Source organism: Apodemus sylvaticus, chromosome 1 (assembly GCF_947179515.1).
Source record: "Apodemus sylvaticus chromosome 1, mApoSyl1.1, whole genome shotgun sequence".
NCBI lineage: Eukaryota > Metazoa > Chordata > Mammalia > Rodentia > Muridae > Apodemus > Apodemus sylvaticus.
Genome location: NC_067472.1, coordinates 142,226,812 through 142,243,815, shown reverse-complemented (window position 1 = coordinate 142,243,815; position 17,004 = coordinate 142,226,812). Strand labels below are relative to the sequence as shown.

The following is a 17,004-nucleotide window of genomic DNA, read 5'->3' as shown; positions in this document are numbered from 1 at the left end:
GAAGAACCAAAGCCTGCCGCAGAATTGCTGGGGTTTCCTCCTGGCATTTATTGGCTTCCTGTCCCCTTTGCCAGGCCCTCCCAGCTCTCTCCCAGTTCCCCCTCATTTCTTTGCTTTGCAGTGTAAGGAACCACAGGGAGCAGGGTCTATGTAGTCTGTGCAGGCAAACCACTGTGTCCTGTGCACATATAAAAGATGTCACTTGTGCAAGGAAACTCCAGTCTCCTTCACCTTTATTCTACCCTCTTGGTCTCACCAATGCACATATGAAGAAAATCTGGGAGGGTGGTGGTGATGCACACTTTTACTCCCAGGGCTCAGGAGGCAGAAGCAGGCAGATCTCTGTAAGTTCAAGGCCAGCCTGGTCTACAAAGCTAGTTCTAGGACAACTAGGGTTACCCAGAGAAACCCCGTTTCAAAAGAAAAACAACAACAAAAATCTGTTCAGCAGAGGTGATGGTATACACCTGTAACCTCCGCACGTGACTTGGGAGGTGGAGGCAGGAAGATCAAGAGTTCAAGGCCAGACTGGGTTAAATAGTGAGAGCCATCTCAAGAAACAGGGAGCTGCGAGTTTACCCAGCATGAAAAATGTTGACCTGTAACACCAAAAAGAAAACAAAAATGTGTAGCATTCGCAGTTCTGAGAACATCCCAGAGCCTAGGAGTTTTCCACTAGTCTGAGAAATAAAGCAAGATACAATCTGAGAATTTGGGTTGGGGGAGGGGAGGAATGGAGGAGGGAACAGAAAGGGTGAGGGGGAGGGATAGGAAGAGGAAGGCGGAAGGAGGAAGGAGGAAGGAAGAAAGAGAGAGAGGGAGGAGGAAGAAATGAAGGGAGGACAGAAGGAACAGATGAGGGAAAGAAGGGAGAGGGGAAGAGGGATGAAGGGAGGGAGGAAGCGAGGAACGGAGGGAGAAAGGAAAAGGAGAGAGAAGGGAGGAAGAAATGAAGGAATGGAGGGAAGAAGGAAGAGAGGAAGAGAGAGGAAGTGAGGAAAGGAGGAAGGGAGAAAGGAAGGTATGAAGGAAGAGAAGGAGGAAGGGGTGAAGAGATGAAGGGAGGGAGGGAAGAAAGGAGAAAGGAAGGAGGGAGGAGGGTGGGCAGGCGGGTGGGTGGGCGGGCATCCAGCCTGCACTTTAGTAGTTAAGCAGAGGGTCAGGCTCTCCTTCCCTCTTTAGGAGTCTGCTTTCTTCAGGGACCGTTCTACTTAAAGCACACTTGATGGCTTTGACGGGTACAAGGGGCACATGTAGACGCTCCCTCACGCCCATGTGGTAAAGGAAATCTTACACTGGGCAAATGCAGACCACAGCCTCAAGCGATCGAGTAAATTTCCACCAGCAAAGAAACTGAGTCGTCACGTGACAGCACTGCCACTCCCAGGATCATTTGGGAGTGCCCTCCCCACCCTTCAGCCCCCACCCCTTTTAAGTGTCTCCTGCCAGAACGTGTTGTTTGGTGAAGCACACCAGCAGGAAATGCCTTCTGGAAAGATCCTTTAATGCTTACAGGTTGAAATAATTGATAAAAACCTTCCCTTTAGCTGTGTGATGAAGACAGCTGAGGTCATCCTCAGAGATGGAGAAACATCCATCAAAGGTGAGACTCTTTGTAGAGGACCATCTGTAACTGATCCGTGCTAGGCTGCGTCTGAGCCGCACATACCGGCCGGCCGGCCGCTGTGGTTGCTGTGGCCCTACCTAGAGGTGGGCCCACGTGTCTTACAGCCAAGCCACACAGCTTCCTTGGCCTCCATTTCTCTCTAATTGAATTACTTAGAAAAGTGGGGGCGGGGAGGTCGGACCCACCTTATCTCCTTCTTCCACGTCACATATCTTCTCTAGCGTTGAAGGGTTATATGTGGCAAACTTTCTTCCACTGTTGGATTCGTGCCAGTCATTGTTGATAAATATCTAACCAGGAAAGGAAGTGTAACAAATTAGGCTTAAATCAAAATCATACAATTTCAACATGCTAAGGGTCTTAGGTAATGTCTTGCCCCACTTCTTCCCCCTCCCCTGGATGTTTTATAGATGAGACCAGGAGTCGGGAGCAGAACACAGAATCATAGGAAGCAACCAACTGGGAGCAGAATGAACCTAAAGTTCTTTAGAGTTAATTTTTTATTATTATTATATCTTTGTTTGTAGCAATAGTATGGATTTGCCAAGGAATAGCTAGATTACATAGTAAGAAAGACTGTGCATGTTGAAGCTTGCATATCTGTAGGCTTTAGGAAAAGGCTGGGCAGGTTTGTGTATAAATTGGCATACAGTCTTCCAGGTCCCAAAAGGCTGTACGCTACGCACACTTCCTCCTTCCAAGTGAGACCCCCAGGACCTAGGTTTATCTGAGATCTTCCCACAAATTCTTAGGCTTCCTCAAGCCACATGGTGGCGTCATCTCTGCATCCCTCACAATGTTTACTTCCTGGGGCCTTTTACAAAGCCCCACCATTGGAACACCAAGCTAAGTCTCTGGGTTAGAAACATTTTAGATTACTTTAAGTGATATAGTAAACTATAATTTATATCCAGAAATAAGTAGCTCGCAAAAAGATTATTTTATAGAAGCCTCAATTATCCAAAACACAGCTGAAAATAGAATATTTAAAAGGAATTTATCAAATCAGTATACTGAGAAGGATTCTACTAGTTCAATGTGTTCTAATCTCTAATCAACTTTAAAAGACGGCACTAAAACGTGTGGTTTTTTGGGACTGAATAGGTGACTCAGTGGTAATGAGCGCTGGCTGCTTTTCCAGAGGACCTGGGTTCAATTTCCAACACCCACATTACAGCTCACAATTTTAGGGGATCCTGCACCCTTAGACATATATATATATATATATATATATATATACACACATACATACATACACACACGCACAAAGGCAAAACATCAATACACGTGAAATTTTAAAAACAAAATCCAAAAGAGGTGACTTTTGGAAGGAACCAGAAACAGAGGAGAGCTAACACACAATGCAGGATCTGATGGCAGAGAAGGCCTGTCAGCCACCAGGGCAGCCACCAGGACAGCCACCAGGACAGCCACCAGGGCAGCCACCAGGACAGCCACCAGGACAGCCACCAGGGCAGCCACCAGGACAGCCACCAGGACAGCCACCAGGGCAGCCACCAGGACAGCCACCAGGGCAGCCACCAGGGCAGCCACCAGGGCAGCCACCAGGGCAGCCACCAGGACAGCCACCAGGGCAGCCACCAGGGCAGCCACCAGGGCAGCCACCAGGACAGCCACCAGGGCAGCCACCAGGACAGCCACCCGTGTTCCTGGAGCCTCATTTTTGCAGCCCACTTGCAGAAAAGGCCACCGTGTGCCAGAATTCTACAGCCCAAAATGCCTCACATAACTTTATGCAAGGTAGTAAAATGATAATAATAATTGTGTCACTTCAGGGCTAGTTTCAATGACTGAAGTTCATTTGTTTAGAACACAAGGATTCTCTGATGTGTGTGTGTGTGTGTGTGTGTGTGTGTGTGTGTGAGAGAGAGAGAGAGAGAGAGAGAGAGAGAGAGATATTAGAGTGTGTCTGGTTACCATTGCTTCAGGCTCTCTGGTGCATGTTTTGAAGCTTATCAGAAAGAAACCACCACCCCCGGCTACCTCTGGAGTGAACCTCAAAGCCAGGCCAGACTCGGCTAGGGTGGTAAGCTGCCGCTGCCCCAGACCCTCAATATGGCGCTTGGAGCTAAGGGGGAAGTTGTGGTAGGACATACCCACGCAACTGCTGGAGGCTCAGCCAGCACCTTCCATGCGAGGCCAGGCCCCCAGGGAAGCATGCAAGGAAGAGGCCTGGCTACAATTACAGGTTTATTCTTCCAGCTGAAACCAAATCCAAGAGTTCACTTTTGCCATGCGGCAAGTAATTACTCGGCACCAGCGAGAAATTAATAAGCAGAGAAGGAGTTAAGTCAGTGCGCAGAGGAAAGTGAAGCCAGGAGCAGGCCCATTTGAAGGAAGATGAAATTTCGTCGGTTAGATAATAGAGACTGTCAGTGAAAATTGCTGATTCTAGGTCCTTCCTGGTATCAGTTCCAAGGGGGAGGGAAAATGAGAAGGTGGTAAAACAGAGTCTAAATAGCAGGGAAGGGGGCAGAGTGCAGTGATCGGATGTCTGCTACACACACCTCATCTCTAGGCACACTCTTTAAAAACTATATATGTGTGTGTGTGTGTGTGTGTGTGTGTAATATGTATGTGTGTGTCCGTGTATATGTGTGTATGTGTGTATGTGTATATGTGTGTATGTGTGTATGTGTGTATGTGTATATGTGTGTATGTGTATATGTGTGTATATGTATGTGTATGTTTGTATGTGTATGTATGTGTGTATATATGTGTGTGCATGTGTGTGTATGCGTGTGTATGTATATGTGTGTGTATGTGCATGTGTGTGTGTGCATGTGTGTGTGTGTGTGTGTATTACTCAGTTCATGACATTGACCTTGCAAGCCAGCAACCTCAAGTAAAAACTTAGACTGGCTGGGTTATATCTCCCTCACAGAGTTTGTTTCTCACTGAGCAAAGCTGTTTGCATTATTCAACCAGTAGGAGGATCTTGTAAGTGGTTCCCGCTGCTGGTTTTCTTTCCACTAAAACAACTTATAAACAAAACTGAGGAAACAGTCACAGGCACGGCCCACCAATGATGCCGGCTGAATTGTTGTGAATCATAATGGACTAGCTGATGGGTCTAGAAAGCAACCATCTTTGTTGACTTGTGAACTGGCCGGAATGGGACGTTATTGAGGTATAAGGTTAAAGATACCGTGAGATGCAGACAGAATTCATATTTTATTACCAAAGGCCCTGGAAGGTGTTCTGGATGGAGGTAAAGGAGGTGGTCACACAAGAGAACCCTTCTGGCATTATTTCCAGTAACTTCCACTGGACTCAGCTAAATTCAAAGTGACTACATTTTCAGGAGATTTGGGGGAATTTTCTTTTTCATAAAAGGGATGGCAACGTTTTATATTTTGATGAATTGGAAACCTTGAAAGAGGACCTCTCCTACTGGAGAGACTTGATAAAGAAAGTGGGTCCCTAAAATGGAAAAGGCTGCCACTCTCTCTGATCAGTATGGGAAACCCCGGAGGATCTCCCCCTCCTCACCAGAACCACTCCACATGGCCCTACGCCCACTTTAAAACTTTGAGAACAAAATGAAGGAGCTTTGATAAAGTCATCCTTCTAGAAGCTGGCAAATCACCCTGCCATTGCCTGGGCTCAAACCGGGCCTCCATTTTGGAGAAGCACGGTGAGTCGGGAAAGCCGCGGACCTCGGCTGGCTCTCACGCTTCTCAGCCCACTGTTTGATCCGGGTCTGGATTCTGCTCTTTGGCTTCCTTCCTTAGCTCAGGAGACCCTAGTGGTACAAGGCACCTTGGCCTTTCCGTTGTTAGGAGAGGTCTCTGTAGAGGTGCACAAGAAACCCAGAGGGAGCAGGCTGGAACCAGTAAGGGGATGAAAGGCATAGCCAGGCATCAGAAACCTGGAGAAAGTATCTCCTGGAACATCCCGAGGGTCGAAGGTTGCAGCTCTCAGGTCCCTGCATCTCCCATGTTTCCCCAGTCTCCATCAGACACCCCCAGACCTTCAACCCTCAAAGGGGAGGGGCCTCTGTCAGAACCAATTACTCCTCTAACCATATTCCAGGATCCTCTCCATCAAGGCTGCATCTTTAAAGCGTTTCAGGAAATCGCCTAAAACAGAGGCAAACTTTTCCTGCCCTGTAGCCAGACAGTTGTGGGAGGATTCAGTAAAATACTAAGCGAAGAGGCAATCCCGTTCACTTTCTGGCTGCTGTGGTGTTTTTACAGAACTGTAAAAGACAAAACAGAACGGACACCGCCAGAGCAGGAGCGGGGCATCACAGTGAGGTCTGAGAAAGCGAAGCCATTCTTCGTTCAGTTCCCAGCCCTGACGCTGGAATTCTCCCTCTGAAGCTGACACAGTTACGGAAGCCCATTCCTCCCAGGGCTGTGCCTCTCTTGATTACAGAGCCTTCCTTGGGAAAACAGTTCATGTAAATGCCATGCAATTCATATGTCAGCATGGCCGACTTTGGGGACTAAGGACCAACAGATCAGAATCTGAAGCCCCCACATAGCCACCTGCCACTTTCACCTTTTGATTAAAATCCTTTGAGAGGGATAATTGCTACTTTTGAAAATAAAATGGATGAAGGCAGTTGCTAAGCATCGTGTCAGCTGGAGTTAAGCTCGGCGAACAAGATGGGAAAATAAGAGGGGTTGAGGTTTCCAGACCTGAGGCCGAGCACTTGCAGTCCCTCATCCCTTGCAGGCAGGGCAGCCCATCCCTGAATTTAGAGTTGTTCTTCCTCTCCGAGCCTGCTCTGTCGCCAGACATCATTGTCCCTGAAGCTCGGGGCAGGTGATCTCACCACTCTGCCAGTTCCAGCCTCCCAGGGAAGAGCAAACACCACTAGGCCTGGGCACTGCCTGTGGCCTTGTTCAGCCCACAGTTCTTTCCCTAGGCCCAGATCTAGAGCCCTTGAGGATTCATCAGTGGTGTCCATCTCCCCCCACCCCCCAGCTCTCTTGGTAAGCTGGGTTCAGGCTGAACACAGGGGAGGTACCAGACCCTTCTCCCATTGCCCAGGAAGACTTGCTTCCCAGTTGTAGTTTCTGGTGTGACTCAGACTGGAAACTCATCGTGGAGTCCTCAGTTATCTCAGTTATCTAGTTTCCCACCAAGACCCCCTGCCCCCACTCCCCAACCCAGGTCCATCAGTCCAGAAAGCTCTCTACCAACAAGTCACCACCTTATGCTCATTCACCAAAAGCACCAGCACTCTAAGTGGGCGGTGGCCCGTACACATGGGGTGGGGTGGGGGTTCTGCAGGCTGCAACTCCGCACCTTGGGCCCTGCACTGCCTGGGCCCTGCACCTCCAGCTTTGAGGCTTAGATCACCTAGCCAGAGGCGCGGGTTCCCAGTCTGGGTGTCCCTCAAAGAAGTGCGGTTTCCAAGGAGCCAGCCCCCCACCAGAGAGACGCTCAGGTGTGGGCAGCTCCCTGCGGACTCCCAGCAGGGTTGGCTCCTGGTCCCCGGCTCTCCCCACCAGGCTGCTCGGCTCAGGAGTCCGAGGCCGTCGAGTCGAAGGGTCACCCTCCTCACCTTGGTGAACTTGACCTCCAAGTTGCGGATGGGGCGCGGCAGGGTAGGCGGTTTCCCATCCGGCTGTCCGTTTTCCACAGCCCCGTTGGTGGTGGCCATGACTGGTTCGCACTCCCTGGTCCGTGTCCCCGACGCACCAGCTCGGCCTGGGCGGTGCGCAGCCTGCTCCGGGTGACAGCTCCGCGCCTTTATGCAGCGCCCCACGCCTCCCGCCCAAGGGGGCCGCCTAATTGGCTGCAGGACAGAGGAAGGGAGGGCGGGCGCGGGAGAGGAGGAGGGGACCGGGCCGCCGCAGCCACCCCTCCTGCTGTCCCTGCCCCTGCGGGAGCCGGACGGTCCCAGCCCGATCTAGGCTGTGGCCAGAGAGCTCTGCGCATCGCCGGCCACACCGCGGGCTTCGGCAGCCCAGTTAGCTTCCCTTCTGCCTTTGGAGCCGGACGGACACCAGGGCCCGGAATTCTGAAGGGCCGGACCCCCCGTCAGGGCAGGAAGCTGGCTCGTAGCGATCACAGTAACAGTAACATTGCTCTTTCTGGGCAATCCCGAGACTTTGTCCGAAGCACCTGCGGTCCCGGCTCTCCAAAACTTCGCAGGAGTGAGCGCTCTCTCTGGGACCCTGCGCTGAGCCTCCCGGGATCTAGGTGTCTTGTGGCCACCACCCGTGGCTGCCTCGACTTGGGATCCAGCTGCCAGAAGCCTGCGCTCCATCCTTTCCAAGCTAGGGCCGCCAGCGGAGGAGGTCCACTCCGAGCCTGGCTGGCAGGGAGCTTCCTTCACACCCACGACCAGCAGGCAAAAGCTAAGCGACAGCTCTTATGCGCAGCCCTTTGGAGTTTTGCGGCCGCTGGTCCTGTGACCTTCATAAGTACGCACAGCCCCAGGGAGGCGAGTATTTTAGTTTTTGAAACGCACAAACGAAACGTCCTTTTTAAAATAAAAAAAATGGGAAAAAAATCCCAAAACAAAAGACATGAGATCTTTGCAGTTAGCTGCTTTCAAACTAAAACCTCTTAATGTTTATGTTGCTCAGAACTGCCAAGAAGGGGTTGTGGGAAAGGCATGTCCAACTCCTCTTATTTTGTCTTTAGGAAACGCTGCTCCATTCAGCCCAGGACTCTGACTTAAGCCTCATCTGAAATACAGGGAGGCTTCTCACTCAGGTGTAGGGCAGCTGCATCAGCGGGTGAGGCTTGAACTGCCCGCAGAGGAGGGGGTTTAGTCCTCAGAGAGGTTCGGCCAAGGCCATGGCCACGTGCTTTTCCGTAAGGTGGCTACCTCTGGTCTAAGGGTTCAGCATCCTTTTCTGTTCCCCATGACTCTCCTCACAGTATTGTCAGGAGGAATCCTTCTGGATAGTCAAATAAGCAGTAAACCCGCAGAAAGGCCCTATTGAGCTCTGCTCTCTCAGACAGTGGAAAAGTCTCCTGCTGCTAAGGACTCAGAAGGTGAGAGTGGGGGTGGGGGACTGTGGGACCCCAAATGAGCAAGGACTGACAGCCTTCTGAGAATCTGCCCTTGACTCTCGGGTCGCCAACCCTCTTCCTCCGTCTTTCCTGCTCTTCTGGGCTCCCTGCCCATATAGCTGGTCCCCTGACTCCCACCTTGGTGTACTGAAAACATCTGGGGTGTCTCGCACTAGGGCCCCTGGATGCTGAGTCCTGCCTAGTGCTTTTGAAATGCTGAAAGACCTTTCTCGGTGCAGGGGCCAGCGACCAAAGGCTGGTTGTTGTTACAAGCCTATCCTATCAGAACTCCTGTCCTCCGTCTGAGTCTACCCTGGATCCTGCCTGGGTTTTCAGTGTGACAGGTCTTTAAGAAAATACAAACTCCAAAAATGTACAGAAGACCTTGAATTTATTAAATACTTGTTAGACTGGTGGGGGAGGCAAATGGGTTTGGGAATTAGAACTCTGCTTCTTTTTGGTAAGAATCTTTCTTTTAAGGCGGACAGCTGTGACTCTGCCAGGCACAGAGTGGACAATGCAGGTCGCCTCAATTCACACCCCAAGACTCCCTCCTGACCGTGGCATCCGCAGAGCCTCGGAGCCATTGGCAGTGACCACGGGCAGACAGACTGACTCACCGTCCTCCCCTTACTGACTCCCACGTGACCCCCTCCCCCCCCCAGAGGTCAGAGCAGAATCCTCAACCATAGACCTTCCCTGTAGCAGGCAGTTCCCAAAGAGCAGGTGGGGGGGGGGATGGGCTTGGCTCTGGGCTTGTCCTGACTGGAAGTCTCTTCCTCCACACCCCTCAGCTTGTCATTCAGCAGGCAGGGAGAAGCTGCGAAGCTTAAGTTCCCATTTTACAGGTGAGTAAACAGAGGCAGGTGAATACTTGCCCTAGACCTCACCATCTTGGAGGAATCAAAGGCAAACTGCTGGAGGGGGGGGGGGGACTGCAGGATTCGAGGAGAGGCTGCTCTTAATATTTTTCTGTCATATTTATTCACCGAGGGATGTACCTGTGTCCCAGGGTGGCCCTGGGGCCAACTGATGTAATTAAGGTGCTACGTACGTATTTTATGAGGTAACAAAATAGTGGGGTTGTCCTTCCTGGCTGTGTCTGCTAGGAACCAACACTCATGGCCTTAGCCACAGGGACATGGCCCTAGGGATCAAAGGAGGGGGGACTCATTACTTAGCACAGAGGGTCACCAGGTGTTTGGGGGCGGGTTCTGGAGCCCTGTGGCTGGTGAGAGCTCAGCCTTCCTCCCTGCTCCCACATCTCTGCCTCAGACCCAGATGTGTGCTCCCGGGTTGGACACTGGAGCTCTGAACTTTCATTTCCTTTCCTGAGACCCCTTTCCACTCCCTGGTGTTTAGGGAGCCTCAAGCAAGATAACACTGGATAAACTATGGCGTGCTGTACACATGTCCAGTCCTAATCCTCCAGGTTTCCCTACTAGCGGGCATTTCTCCCTCACTCTTCCCGGCTTAGGGGGCACTTGTTTGTGTGTTCAGATTGGTGGGGCTGGCTCTGTCTGATGCTTGGTTTCTTGGCGGGTGCCTCATGAGATCTGGGACTGAAGGCTTGTTTGTGTGATAAACATAAAAAAAAAATTAAGCATCTCGGGGATGGTGTGGGGAGATGGTTTGGTTCCCAGCAACCACAAGACAGCTCACAACTGTCTGTAACTCCAGTTCCAGGGGATCTGACGCCCTCCTCTGGTTTCTGTAGGTGTTACACATGTATGATGTACATAACTACATGTAAACAAAGGACTCACACACATATAAATAAGGAAATAAATAAATATTTTACAACGCATTGGGGATTGGAGGGAAGACTGAGTCACCGGGGTGCCTATGGCACAAGCGTGAGGACCTGAGTTGGCTCCTCTGGACCAGCGTGAAAAAATGCTCTTCATGGCAGCATTTGCTTGGAATTCCAGCGTTAGACAGATCGGTGCAAATGGGCAGATCCCTGGAGCTCACTGGCCGGCCAGGCTAGCTGAAATAATGAGTCTTGAGGAAGGCATCTGACCAACTTCTGGCCTCCACACAAATACACATGAAGGGGATGCTGAGATAAAAGCGAGGTTGGTAACTCTAAATCTAATCCTGTTCCAAACCGTACATGTCTGTGGGAGATGTTGAAATCTGTGGTAAATGTAATTAATAATGGGTAGGATAGAACCCACACTTTATTTTACAAGTCTGGTGTCTGAGCCTCTGTGAGGGGTGACTGGGCTGTCTGGGGGTCTCTAGCATCCCGGAACTTACCATCCACCCTCCTTATCCACATCACTTACCTTTACCTGCAAATTGGAGTCTGACCCAATCCAGGGCCGTGGGTGTGCAGTCTGAAAGACTTCCCAGAAAGCCAAACTTTTCTGATAAGGAAGAGAGGGTCTTTGACAAAGGGAAGGCTGTGCAATTCTTTGGTGGCCTCTGGTGACTCTGGTGACAGGTAGCCTAACCTCAGTTTTCTTGGCTGTCCGGGGAGGGGGGAGAGCAGTTAACAGGTGGTCCAGAACTAAGGCAAAGTTGATTTTCTGTGAATACCTCCTTGCATTCACGGAAGCAGAGTTTGCATCATGTGGGAATTGTCTACTGTTGGCCAAATTGATTTGAACAGGCAACTTCTTACTATTCAAGTTTTATAAATTATGATTCATCAAGTCTCTTCTGTGTTACAGCTTTGTGGGAACATGCAAATGAGTCTGTTTCCTTGTGTTCTCGCAGTTTGCTTCCGTTTTGATAAAACATTTTGGTCAAAAGCAACTCAGGTGAGCGACGAAAGGCAGGAACTAGAGGAAGGAACCTGGAGGCAGGGACCACGAGGGAGGAAGGCTGCCCATCGCTTCATTCAATGGCATAGACACAGCTAGCTTCTTCTCATGTACATCATGATCCACCTGCCTGAGATGGTACTGCCCAGGGTGGACTGAACCCTCCCCTACCAATCCTTAATGAGGACAGTCTTCCGCAGACACAATCCTAGGCCAGTCTAATCTGGGAGGTTTCTCAATTAAAGTTCCCTCTTCTAAGATGATTCTAGGTTGCATCAAGTGGTCAGTAAAAACTAATCAACACAAGTGCTAGTCAGCTTTCTAATGCTGAAACAAGACACTTGATGAGAAATGTTGGATTTCAGCTCATATTTCTGTGGTCCCTTGGGCCTATATTCTTGGGCCCATGGTGAGGCAGGACATCATGGCTGGAGTAGGTGGCAAAGCTCACCTCACACTGACTGAGAAGCAAAAGAAAGGGAAAAACAGGAATGGGTTAGCTCCCTGATAGTCCTGTTAGGACATACTTCCAATGACTAAACTTCCATTACGCCCTACCTGCTAAAGGTATCACTGCAGGATGGAGACCAAAGCTGTAACCGTGATAACCAGGGTCATGAGAGTGAGAAGCAGCCCACGTAGAAAAAACAGGAGTTGACTATCGAAAGCGAGGCAGACTGAAGGGCTACCCCATTGCCTCTTTCAGCTGCTTTCTCCTCAACCCTGCTGGCCCTTTTGGATCCCAAGAAAATATCTTCCACATAAACACACATGAACCTGAGGTAACTCCAACCCCAACCAGGGCAGAAGCAAACAGAGAACTAATCATATAAAGCCAAAGAGAATACATCACAATATTTGTGGGTCTGGCCTTGATGAGACCTCCCACACACAACATCTGACAGTACATGGCTTCTGGAACGTTCCTGTCTGCCAGTGGTTAGGAGTTGTGACAAGGCCAGGAAAGAGCATGTGGGGAAGAATGGCAGCTGGTTGACCTTTCAATTTTCTCTTCTTTCTGGCCATAAGAACCCCGCATTATCAGGGCAGCCATGTGTTTTGATAAAACACTTACCAGCTTCTCTTGCAGAGAAAGAAATATAAGCGGTCAAAGAAATATAAGCTGAAGCCTTGGCTTGAGCTCCCTGGGGTAGAGTCAGCTCAGAGACTCATCGCCAGTGGCTGGAACACAGACGGAAGGACTGCGGCTGCGACAGAGGCAGCTGTCCTGGGACAGTTACGCACTGCCGAACTGCAAGTTTAGGATGAGGAATTTGGAATCGACACTGATGACCCTGGAGTCGGCCTTTTGCTCAAGATTTCCTCTGCTGTTCAGGATGTCACCCTGAGTTGGCTGTATAAACCCAACCCATCCCTGGGACAAAAAAAAAAACAAAAAAAACATCCTCTAATGGAAAAATTATGTCATTTCTATATCAAAAGAAGTCTGTTTAAAAGAATGACTTCTCCATCTTTGCTATCTTGAGCTAACCCAATGCCCTAGAGCTAGCAAGATGACTGACTGAGTGACTGAAAGAGCGTATGTGCTGCCAAGGCCTGCCCCTTAGTTTGATTCCTGGAGCCCACAGGAAGGAGAAAGGCCTCTCTATATGTTTGCATGTACATGTTTACCTTCCCCCAACACACACACACACACACACACACACACAATTTTTCAGTGGTATAGATATGTAGATGTACTGTGTTCATGTCATATAGGAACTTTAAAATAACAATACCAACGCTTAGGTGGAATACATGAATCCACTTCACGGAGTCAGTCACAGCTTTCATTGCCTAAAGTGGACAATGGACTCTCACCTAGGGAAGAAAATAGCTTGATGCAAGTGCCCCTCCCCCCAGATCTAGGCAGTCACCTCCCCCATACCACGGTCCCTTCCTGGTGCCTGCTGTGTTCTGAGGGGTGCCCGACACTGGGAGAGCTGCCCTGAGGGTCAAGGGTTACTGTGCCACCCAGACCAGAAAGATACGTGTCTTGGGCTGGCACTCATGCTAGGGAATTTCAGTGTTAAGTATGCTGAGCATCACTCTGCCTAACCACTGCAGCTCATGGCACCCCACGCTTCCCAGAACCTCCCCTGGACATTGTTAGTGACACAGGAAATTGTTTGCAAGCTTCTCAGACACCAGCAGACTTGAAGGGTCTCTAAGCTTTGAACTAAGCTTGAATGTTTTAGCTTTGGTGTTCAATTTGATCAGGTCGAAGCAGGTCTCCTAGTTAGGAGGGAGAGTGTTAAGGGGCTGACAGAAGGAAGGGTGTAGGAGACTCTTGGACACAAAATGATTCTCACTGAACAATGGTGTTCGCTTAGGCCCAAGTGAATCAGAAACATACATATCAGATTTCCTTTGAAATCCACATGGGTGTAAGAATGCCGGGAAAGGGGACTTAGTTGGATACATTTTGCCAAACCCAAAATGTTTAAAAAATAATTCGAGTATGTTAAGGTTTGGCAAATCATCCTTGGGTGTATCTCACTGGCCCCTTGGTGAGAAGGCTGTCCCCCTGCCCTTCAGCTGGGACATGCTGTAAAGAATGCTCAGATTTCGGAGGCATCTCTCTTGGAGGGTCGCCACTACTTGGATCCCGGGGTGGAGATCGTGGTGGGGAAGAGGTGGATGCGGAAGTCTATGCTGGCCAGAGGTTTCCCGGGGATCGTCCTGTAGCCACACCCTCCTTGTGAATCCATCGGCAGAGTTCACACTCCCCTGCAAGGCACGTCGTATCTGAAGGTGTATACGCCTGTGTGCGCTATGTTTTACCTCTTTCATGTGGCATTATGGCGATCCTAATGCCTTCGCCGCATTCCCAGGGGCCTGGCGTAATGAGTGACTCCAGCGCTTTCCAGCTCGCCGTGCTTTTCATTCTGGAGCCAGCGTTCAAGCGCTGGGCTTGCATCGCATTAGATCAGGATGTCATGTACCATATGCTTTGCGTTACCATAAACGTGGTTTATTAAGAGACAGCCGATTACTTGTGGTGTAGTTTCCATTGGTGATGTTGAAACAGCATAAATATTAGGAACGAAACACGGGCCTTACATGGCTTAAGTGTGCATCTGACTAACTCCGCGGAGACTTCAGCTAACGATGAACGTCTGCCTGTCTTTTAGCCCATAAACCATCAGTGTGCGTTTGCACCTGCTCTTGTCACAGCTTGCCTTGCACTTCCTCTGTTGGCCACTAGATGTCAGGGGACCAAGTTGAGTAGGAAATTGCCATTATAATGTATTCTGCAGAGAGGACAGGCATTCACTTCCCAGTTACATCTAAATGGTTGTATTCGGGGTGCTTTGTCTACATATATATCTACACATCAGAAGATGGCATCAGACAGGTGTGAGCTGCCGTACGGGTCCTAGGAATTGAGCTCAGGACCTTCGGAAGCGCAGTGAGTGCTCTTAACCACCGAACCATCTCTCCACTGAGCCATAGTTTCCCAAACTTCAGTGGTGCGTAGGGGCAATCAGAACCACTGCTCCATAGGCTTAAACACGGGGCCTATAGATTCTAGTGCTGATGTGTTCAGCTGGTACTAGGTACACAGTGCCCAGGCAGGACTGTGAAGAACAGCTCATTCATTGGAGAGACACAGGTGCCCATCACAGCCCAGGATGAACCTGAGCCTAATACCTGCTCTTTGTCATTCTGTCCTTCTGCAGTACTTGGAAACAATGATTTCTGCCTAGCAACAGGGTCACGGGGCTTAGAGATCAGGAGTAGTGCACCCAATGTACTAGAAGAGCTCAGACTCTTGGCTGAGCTAACAGAAAACACTATCCTCAGTGTCTGCCTGTTCTTAATCCCTTCATCCCTTCATCCCTTCACCCCCCCCCCCCAAAGGATGACAAGCAATGACCAGGTAAAGCAAACGTGCCAAGAGATTGCAAAATGGTCCAAGTGCCAAGACATACTAGGTGTGGATGTAGGCCAGCCTGGCAGGTAGTAGATGATAAAATTTCCTGTTGGGCACATTTGAGCTTCATCACCTGACCTCCTTTGCCTCAGAGTCCTCACCTTACAGCGATGCTGGAATGACTGACATCCTTGGTGTGGGAAGGCCAGTCACTGCCTGGTGCATGGTGGGTCATCCGTTTATGCCTCTTGAGATCCCCTTGGTAGAGAGATATATCGTCTCTAGTCCCTTGCTTCACCACATGCCAAGAAACTAACTCCTGAGCTGGTGAGTAGTTTCTCAGCCCTTTTAGGATTTCTTTTCTGGTCTTTTTCATGAGCAAAGCTTCAGGTGTATTTCAGCACTACAGGAGAACTCAGAGCTTTGGGGGCATATTGTCTAGCATTGTGGACACTTTGGAGTACTGTCTAGAAATCTTCCTGATCGGGCTTCTAAAAGCCCAACTCGGCCCTGGCTTGTTTCCTCTTTCTCATCTTATTTAGCCAGGAGTCAGGGGTGATCTTTCTCAAGACTCAGGTGAAAGGTATTTTCCTAGATTGTCTCTCAGGCATTACTTGACATCCGTAGAGAAGGATCATCAGAGTATCTTGATTGATTAGCTATGTCTGTCTCAGACCAAGCGATGGCTCCAAGTCCAAGAAACCACCCTGTTGCTCTGGAACATGCATAGGAATCTGTATAATCTTGTTGCTTGGCATGTTCCATTCATGGACCGAGAAGGAACTTCTCAGGAGCTGGGCATCCTAGCCAATACATAACTAATAGGCATCCTCTCTATGTCAGCATTGTCTGTGAGCTTTGTTAGTAACACAGACTCTTGGGCCCAGTCTGAGATCTCTGAGGCAAAAAAGTACAAATTGATAAGATCTCTGGAAACTTCAGTCGCACATAGTAGCGTGAGAAAGGTTGTCAGGCCTGGTGCTGTTAATTCTTTTGAGGCAGTCTGCTTAGCCCCACCTCATCAGGATGGCTAAAATGAATCTTCTCTTTTTGGTTTTCAGCCTAATTTCAGTCAGGATGTCATCATATTCCTCTGTGGGTTGAAGAAAAGTTCAACACCCAGCCCAGACCCTGCCCTTTGGAGGTACTTGACAACTGTCCCCCAATAGATAGCATTTGAGATTTTGAGTTGATAAGATGCTTTCCAAGAGTCAAGTCTAGCAACGCAAGGAAATACTATTAAAAATAAGTAATGCCATCATCATAACAAATATAAATGTTTTTTAAATTTTTTTTATGTTTTTATTTTATGTTTTTGTTTTTGCTTTTGTTTTTTTCTGAGAAAGGCAAGCTTAAAGACTTTTCAAGGCAGTGTAAGTGTTTGACCCTATAGCTGTTGGAGAGAAAAATGGATCCTAGGAAATGAACCTTAGGGCCAAGCTGATTTCCCAAGAATTCCTAAAGCGGGTCAGATATGGCTAATGGGTTGTTAAGCAAGCAATAAGAACTCAGCAGGGAGACTGCTCCCCCATGTCTTGCTCTCATGTAGACAGCAGAGGCTGAAGTAAGCAGTTGTAGTGTTGGGGGACTCCAGTGTCTAGAGTCCTCTCTCCAGGTGTCAGCTTCCTCTTCTGCATGACAGGCTTGCAGAGCTCAGCTATCCAGATAGTATGGTTCTCTGGTGCTAGACAGTTCTAGAAGTGGGCATTTTCAAGGGATGTGCCAGA

The 17,004-nt window shown here is 49.4% G+C and overlaps 1 protein-coding gene across 1 annotated transcript in view; it reads right to left on the bottom strand.

The window, feature by feature from the left end:
- Window positions 1-7,317, bottom strand: part of Aldh1a3 (aldehyde dehydrogenase 1 family member A3) — a 35,997-nt gene extending 28,680 nt beyond the window's left edge. The window contains exons 1-2 of the mRNA XM_052161127.1: window positions 7,167-7,317; window positions 1,813-1,917 (exon numbers count right to left, since the gene is read on the bottom strand). Of these exons, the coding sequence (XP_052017087.1) occupies window positions 1,813-1,917; window positions 7,167-7,265 (204 nt within the window). The 5' untranslated portion in view covers window positions 7,266-7,317. The remainder of the gene's footprint in view (window positions 1-1,812; window positions 1,918-7,166) is intronic.
- Window positions 7,318-17,004: the final 9,687 nt, after the last annotated feature.